This window comes from Chrysochloris asiatica, unplaced genomic scaffold, assembly GCF_000296735.1.
Source record: "Chrysochloris asiatica unplaced genomic scaffold, ChrAsi1.0 scaffold00008, whole genome shotgun sequence".
NCBI classification, from domain to species: domain Eukaryota; kingdom Metazoa; phylum Chordata; class Mammalia; order Afrosoricida; family Chrysochloridae; genus Chrysochloris; species Chrysochloris asiatica.
In genome coordinates this window covers 16,880,472-16,888,303 of record NW_006408526.1, presented here as the reverse complement: position 1 = coordinate 16,888,303, position 7,832 = coordinate 16,880,472, and the positions used below count along the sequence as shown (strand labels likewise).

Below are 7,832 nucleotides of genomic sequence, written 5' to 3'. Positions count from 1 at the left end.
AAACAAGGTGTATGATGTGTTGAATGTAAAACTGATGATATGCCCTGTAAACTTTCACTCAATTCACAATAAAAACCTTAAATTAAAAAAAAAAAAAAGTTAGTAAATACACGGGTAAATATGTATGCTAAGTAGATGGGGAAATGTTGTACACAATACACCTGCATACATATATATATATATATGTTGCCATGGGCCATCAAATCAGTTCTGACTCACAGCAACCCTGCATAGTTTCCACGGAGCATCTGATAGGTCTGAACTGCCCATCTTGCGGTTAGCGGTCCAGTACTTATAGTGCCACACGAAGACTCCTAGATAAAGATATGTGGTTGTTGTCAAGTGCTATTAAGTTGGTTCTGACTCACAGTGACCCTCCTGTACTGCATTAGTTTGTTGTTTAGTATTCTGTCAATTTTTGGAGTCCTGCTTTTCACCAATCCTCTTTAATTTGTGACTCCTGGCATAGTAATCAATATGATTATCCTATTCAAAATGACCAATACTCGTCTATTTCAACTGACTACTGCTGACGGTATCAATATTTATGCATTCTCTTTCTTTTTTTTTTTAAGCTTTTATGGTGAATTGAGTGATAGTTTACATGGAAGAACATCGGTTTTGCACTCATCCTATTGTATTTCATTTCACTGCAATGATTACAATCCCCTTAATATATCATCAGTCAACTGTGTTTGCTTCTACTCCCTGGTTGTTGTTGTTTTTTTATGTACACAAAAACACTCAGGAAAATATAATCATTTAAATAACCAAAGGGTACATTCTAAAAGCCTGCCTCCTGACCACCAGCACACAGCCTTTCTCTTTTCATGAGTATAGAGTCCTCAGCTGCTCTTTCTCTCCTTGTCATCATCTCTGCCTTCATTTCTGGTGTCCCTGCTTCCCTGGATAGGGTTCCACATTGCACTCATGATCTTCTCCCTTGATGGTCCTAGGGTCCTCTGTTCCTGGAATCGATTTCATTTTTAAAAACAATTTCCAATTTTCCTAGACTCACTCATATGTCATACATTTCACATTCTGATGATTAACGGGATGTTTGCAGTTGCTTCTTTTCGTTTTGAGTTGTGCCCCATCAGTGAATAAAGGTCCCGGAAGTTATGCTCCATTCACATCATTTTGGTCTTAACTTTGAGGGGTCAGCTCTTACCCAGTTGTACTTTGAGTGCTTTCCAACTTGGAGAACTCATCTTCCAGCACTAAATCTGACAATGTGCTGCTGCTATTCTTAAGGTTTTCAGTGTCTAAACATTCAGCGGTTGTCTCCTTTCCTTCATAGTCTGTCATAGTTTGGGAGCTCCACTGAAACCTGTCCACCATGGGTGATGCTGCTAGTATTTGTAACAGCATCCAGCATCACAGCAACACACAAACCACCACCCTATGACAAGTCACAGACAAGTCAGATCCTTGTTGTTGTTGTTGTTAAGTGCCGTCGAGTTGGTTCTGACTCATAGTGACCCTGTATAGGGTTTCTGACGAGCAGCTGGTGAGCTTGAACTGCCAACCCTGCGGTTCAAACTGACTTTGCAGTTCAGCACATTAGCTCACAGCACTCTAGGACTTCAGTCTGACCCTTAGTGGATGATAATTTTACATCCGCATATATAAGGATCATATTGAACAGATCAATTTGGATTCTGAAGACTGACAAGATAAGAAGAAGTGCCTAGGAAAATCATCATCACTTGGACTTGGAACATTACTATCTAGCCCTACAGCATCTGAACTGTGCTACTGCCAAAGAAAAGCCACTGGCTTTTTTCGAAGTATGAATTCACAGATCTTAACCGCTTAGATGTGACTGTAAACTCAGAACTCATAGGGCTTGCTACAGGGCTGTTTCAATATTAACAAAAGTTGTGTTAAACAAAAAGGGCATAGGGTCAATGAGTAAGTCTTCAATTCAAAGACCATTGCAAATGTAAGACACTCCCTCTGCGGGGTCCTGTACTATCACAACAACAGATTCTGGCTATATTGTCTGATTCACTTACAGATACCTACAGAAAAGAGATTATTCTTTGATGGAACTATCTGAAATGAAGCTACTTAATTGGCTCTATGTTTCTGATACAGAAACTAGATTAGATTACATTCCTAATTTGTGATTCCTGCCAAGGTAGGAGACAGCACATCACAAGGAGTGTGAACCCCCTCTATTCATTCCCAACAGATCAGTCTCTTGACTTGAGTTTAGCTTTCTAGATTAGTTGCTGTTTGCACCAATGGATTAGTAGCCTAATTCTATTTTCTTACCATTCTCCTGGTTGGTTGGAGTTCTTACCACCTTAATAAAGCAATTTGGTTATTAAATTTAGCTGATCTTTTCTAGACTATTCACTAGACAGATAAGGACATATATAGTGAAAAACAATGTTAACATTTTGAAAATTGATGTAAACATTTTGAAAATTCAAAATTTCAAAATGATCAATTTCTAAACATGACATGTCTTCCTGGTTAAGTTGTACAAAAGGTTTTCTGTAAAATTGCTTCTGTTCTCTCTCCCTTGTCTCCACCATCACGGTGAGTGCAGCCACCACCTACTCTCATCATGTCTTCTCACAAAACTTTCAGGAGCAAGAAATTGCCTCTAAATTCCAAGAATAAAATCAAGCACAACTCCAAGAGGAGACATTGGAGAAGAACCAAGCTGGGTGTATCAGGAGGCACACATATTTACTAAGTTCACTAGTAGCATGTGAAGTTTAGAGTTTCACTATAATCTGAGATCAACTTAACATGTATTGGAAAATTTCTGGTTTTTCCTTTGTTTTTATACTTTCGTATTAAGAGACTGCCTAATAAACACATGAGACCACTGGTTTAAAGGGGTGAAGCACCCCCCAAAATGCTTTTATCCCTCTTGGTCTGGAAGGAAATAAAAAGTAAAATTTAAAAAAATGTTAAGGTTTCATTTCTTGATTTTGTAACAACAGAGAAAGAAAACCCAGTCTCTAGAAGGGCAGACAGGAGGAAGAGGCCATTAATAATCCTTGCTTTTCAAAACTGTTCCTGGAAGCTTTCCCCTGTTCTTGAAGGAAAACTTCTAGTGTTACCTTTCTAAGGTGCTGTGAGGGTTTTATATCCACACTGAATTTTGAGCTTACAATCCTACCTGAGACAGCAGGCACGGGCCCAGCTCCTGTACTTTCTACATAGAACACCTTCACACAGTGTCTGCACTAGTGAGGCAAATGAACTATGTGAGGCATAAGAAAACTGTTTGGAACTAACTACCTTCATAGCGACCCTGTATAAGGTTTCCAAGGCTGTAAATCTTTATGGGAGCAGAAAGCCTCATCTTTCTCCCACAAAACAGCTGACAGTTTTGAACTGCTGACCTTGAGGTTAGCAGCCCGATTCATAACCACTACGTACGTTACCAGAGCTCCTTAACTGCCTTCAGGTACTCTTTCTGAAACCAAGGACTGAACAGAATTAATTAACAGGGAACCCTAGGGTAAGAAGACCCACAGAAGGCCTGTACTGTCTGACTAATGTTATGTCCTATTTGGAGTAACCTTTTTTTGGTAAACTCCATGTTTATCCCAAGAGTAACACATGTGCCCTCTGGAATTAATACTTTTGATGTGTATGCCCTGACTACTAAAGACACTACCTCAACATGTGCCCTCTGGAATTAATACTTTTGATGTGTATGCCCTGACTACTAAAGACACTACCTCAATCCCAAAAGACCTGTCAAGTTAGCTTCAATGTACTGGCCAGAGTTGTGCAGTGCCTGAATGGACGCCTGAGGCCATGTAAAAAAAGTTCAGCGAGAAACTGAAGGAGAAAACCAGGTGGTGTTCTCAGGTTAATCTTTATCTTTGTTAACAGAGTTTGTTTTAACTGGCTAAATCCAGAACTTAAAAATGCATGTTGTTGTTAGTTGGGTTGGTTCCAACTCATTGTTGTTGTTAAGTGCCGTCGAGTCGGTTCTGACCCATAGCGACCCTGTACAGGGTTTCCGAGGCTGCAAATCTTTACAAGAGCAGAAAGCCTCATCTTTCTCCCGCGAGGTGGCTGGTAGTTTCGAACTGCTGATCTTAAGGTTCGCAGCCCGATTCGTAACCACTATGCTACCAGAGCTCATAGCAATCCTGTATAGCAAGCAGCTGGTAGGTTTGAACTGCCAAACTTGCAGTTCAAACTGACCTTGTAGTCAAGTGCTTATGCTACAGCACCACACCAAAAACTTTTTAATTTTAATGCAAAATGTCCTGTCCAAAGGTCAAGCAAAGGGTGGACTCTACAGAAAAAGAGTGAGCATAGCAGGCCTGAGACTCCTATCCTTAGAAAGGCCTGCTTGTGAGGCTGGTGCAAGGCTAGCCTCTGGTAACAATTTCCTATACCTATATAAAACTTCCTCAAAATGATGAGTGACTCACTGTGTCTAAATGGATTGTACAAACAATATTATTTATACTAAACACCTCCATTCTTTCTGGGAATCTGGAATTTTGGTATATGCCAGGCAGAGGCTGCCTATGTGACTAGTTCCAAATAAAAACTCTGGGCAGTGAATCTCTAACAAGTTTCCATGGTAGATAACATTTTACACATATTTTCACAACTTGTTGCTGGGGAATTAAGACCCTAGATGACTCCATTGGGAGAGAACTCAGAAGTTTATGCCTGGCTTCTCCTGAATTACCCTCATGCAATTTGTTCCTTTTGATGACTTGCTTTGTATCCTTTTACTGCAATAAATCAGACCCACGAATACGAGTCCTTCGAGGGAATTATGAACCTGGGAGTGGCTTTAGGGACTCCTGACATATTAGTAGTATGTCTAGGACTATATGTTCCATTTTGGTATAGAAATACATCACCAAAATCTCATTAAGTTAGAATTAATGGATTACTTACGAAAACAGATCAAACCACTGCTGTTTAGTAACAGATTCCTGACGTAAAAGCTTCAAAACAATAGGACGCATGAAATCCCATTTGTCTTCAAACTGAAGAGAACCTTTATTCTTTAAAGAAAAGAAAAAGAAAAAAGAGTAGCTTAATTTAAATGCAGTTAAATAAAAAATGTCTTGTAATTTCTGTCTTTTAATAGATAGCTAGAAAAATGCTGGTTCAAATTTTAAAAGAACTATTTTCCCATAACAGAACCACTATAAACTTAACCTGGTATCAAAGAACCACAGGAAGATAATCATAAAAGAGAAAAATTAACTACAGAAATGTGTGACATAAAAAATTTAACTTTTATTAGAGAAAAGGTCTGGTCTTTGCCTTGGCCTTGTGGGAGGTAACCTCTGGGCCCTTCAAATGTTATTTATGCCTGCTAGAAGTCTGTTTCTTTGCCTGGGGAATTTGGATCATACTGAATTATTTTTAAAATCCAGAAATTTAGGGCAGGGGCTGTGGACTTAGGGTAGGGGTTTGGGGGAGTCACATGGTATCAAGTCAACCTGGAGACTAAAACTATCAACCACATTAGCAATCAATCCAGTTATGACTATGTGATGAAGTCCCAATAAAAGCTCTGGAAACCAAAGTTGAGGTAAGCTTCCCTAGATGGCAACGCTCCATGTGTACTGTCATACACTGATGCCAGGAGTATAAAGCATTCTGATTCCACAGAGAAGAAAACAGAAACTCTGTGTTTAGAACTTTCTTGAACTCAGCCCTATGTGTCTTTGTTGTTGTTAAGTTGAATCCAGTTTGACTCATAGCAACCCTATATGGTTTCTGAGGAGCAGCCGGAGGGTTTGAATCGCCATCTAATACTTATCCTATGGTGTCACATCAGGACTCCTTTAGCTAATCTTTATCTGTAACCATGAGTACAACAAGTTTCAGTATGATCTCTAGGTCTGTCTAAAGGTTTTTGAAAACCTAAGTGTGGCTTTGGAACCCCTGAACTTGCAGCTGGTGTCAGAAATTAAGTTTCATGTGGAGTCTGCTGTCTAACTTTAGTTGCCCAAATTGGCTTATGAAAAGTATACTAAAGATCAATGAAAGTGTTGAAAACTGAGGGAAAAAACACTAAAGAAAAGTCATCTTCATTTTTTAAAGCTAAAACCCTGTGATGTCAAACTGGCGAGAAAAGTACAGGAATGGAAATTTGTGGCCATTCTTACCAATACCAGGCTTACTAGAAGACACACATGCATAATATTAAACACAAAAAGGCTTAAAAAAATTCATGAGAAAATATAATTAAAAGATACTGGAACTTCCACACAAAACTTTTTTGGAAGCCCCCTCATACAAAAATGCATCACTTAACATCCATGACATTTTGTGAACCATATTAAAATCTTATGTGAACCTACTTCTGGTCATCCTTACTGCTGGTGCTGCTGCTGGATGCTGCTGTCACCGTCAGAATTGCTAACAGAGGAGATGGCAGAGAATGGGTCAGAGCAAGAGGAAGCAAGCGGGAAGGAGTGGAGTCCACTTGCTCTTCTTCTGCCCACCTGAGCAGCAGAAGAAGGCTGGTCCTGGAAGCCTCCATCTGCCTGCCTGCCAGACAAAACCTGAGAGCCTGTGTCCACAGTCATGCCCTCTATCTCACCTGCCTGTATCCCATCCATAGTCCAGAGCTGCAAGAGTCTGGGTTTGGGGTCTTTTAAACCATTGGTGATGGTGGTGGCTGTGTGTTGTGAAGTTAGTTCTTACTCACAGCAAGCATGTATATAGTTTCCAAGGCTGTAAATTTTTATAGGGGCAGAAAGCCTTATCTATCTCCCAGAGAGCAGCTGACAGATTTGAACTACTGACCATGAGGTTAGCAGCCCAATGTATAACCCACTACACTACTAGTGCTTTGTTTAAAATCATCAGGGGGAAATACTAAATGAAAAAAGCTGCTTTCCCTTTACTGAAAAAAAAAAAAAAAAAGAAAGCCCTTTGACCACAGATGTATATGCAGGCAGACACTAAGCAATACTTACCTGCATTAGCAAATCAAATAAGTGGCTTATCAAAGAATGACATCTCATAATCATGCATGGTTTATCTATGGAATGTGAAAGTGATTCAACTTTGGGAAAAAATTTCATTTTCTCTCTCTCTCATACACACACATGCCAGTCATTAGTTGTTGTTGTTAAGTACCATGGAGTTGGTTCTGACTCATAGTGACCCTGCATAGGGTTTCCGAGGTTGCAAATCTTTATGGGAGCAGAACGCCTCATCTTTCTCCCGCAGAACAGCTGGTAGTTTCGAACTGCCGACCTTGAGGTTAGCAGCCTGACTTGTAACCACTACACTACCAGAGTGCCAATGCTATTACATCAATTCTGACTCTTAGTGATCCTATAGTATAGAGAACAGCTGCTCCTTAAGGTTTCCAAAGCTGTAAATCTTTATACAAGCATACAGCTACAGCTACATCTTTCTCCTTCAGAGTCATTAGCATGGTTTTCTAAATGTTTCTAGTTTTTTTTCACTTTTAGAAAAAGAGCACTAGTAGTGCAACAGTTAAAGTGCTGGCCACTAACTGAAAGGTCAGTAGGTCGAACCCTACCAGCCGCTCTGTGGTAGAACGACGTGGCAGTCTCCATCTGTCAAAATTGCAGCCTGGGAAATTCTTTCAGACAATTCTACTCAGTCCTAGAGCTTCTCTAAGTCAGAAGAGACTCACCAACAGTGGGTTTGCTTTTTCTCTTTTCAGCCCTTTAGGAATGCAATTCTCTGTCCCTTTCAAGTTGACTGTTAAGCCAACAAATTTAAACAAAAATACCGTCAACTTTCTAAAACAAGCACCAAATACACCTATCAAACTCATTTTTACTACATGAATGTTGTTCAATATATTGCTCACTAACTTGTTATCAGAGGTT

The 7,832-nt window shown here is 39.7% G+C and overlaps 1 protein-coding gene across 1 annotated transcript in view; it reads right to left on the bottom strand.

The window, feature by feature from the left end:
• The window catches only part of CUL5 (cullin 5), a 91,031-nt gene extending 84,483 nt beyond the window's left edge, over positions 1–6,548 (bottom strand). The window contains exons 1-2 of the mRNA XM_006833958.1: positions 6,465–6,548; positions 4,900–5,009 (exon numbers count right to left, since the gene is read on the bottom strand). Coding sequence (XP_006834021.1) covers positions 4,900–5,009; positions 6,465–6,548 — 194 coding nt within the window. The remainder of the gene's footprint in view (positions 1–4,899; positions 5,010–6,464) is intronic.
• Between the last annotated feature and the right edge of the window lie 1,284 nt (positions 6,549–7,832).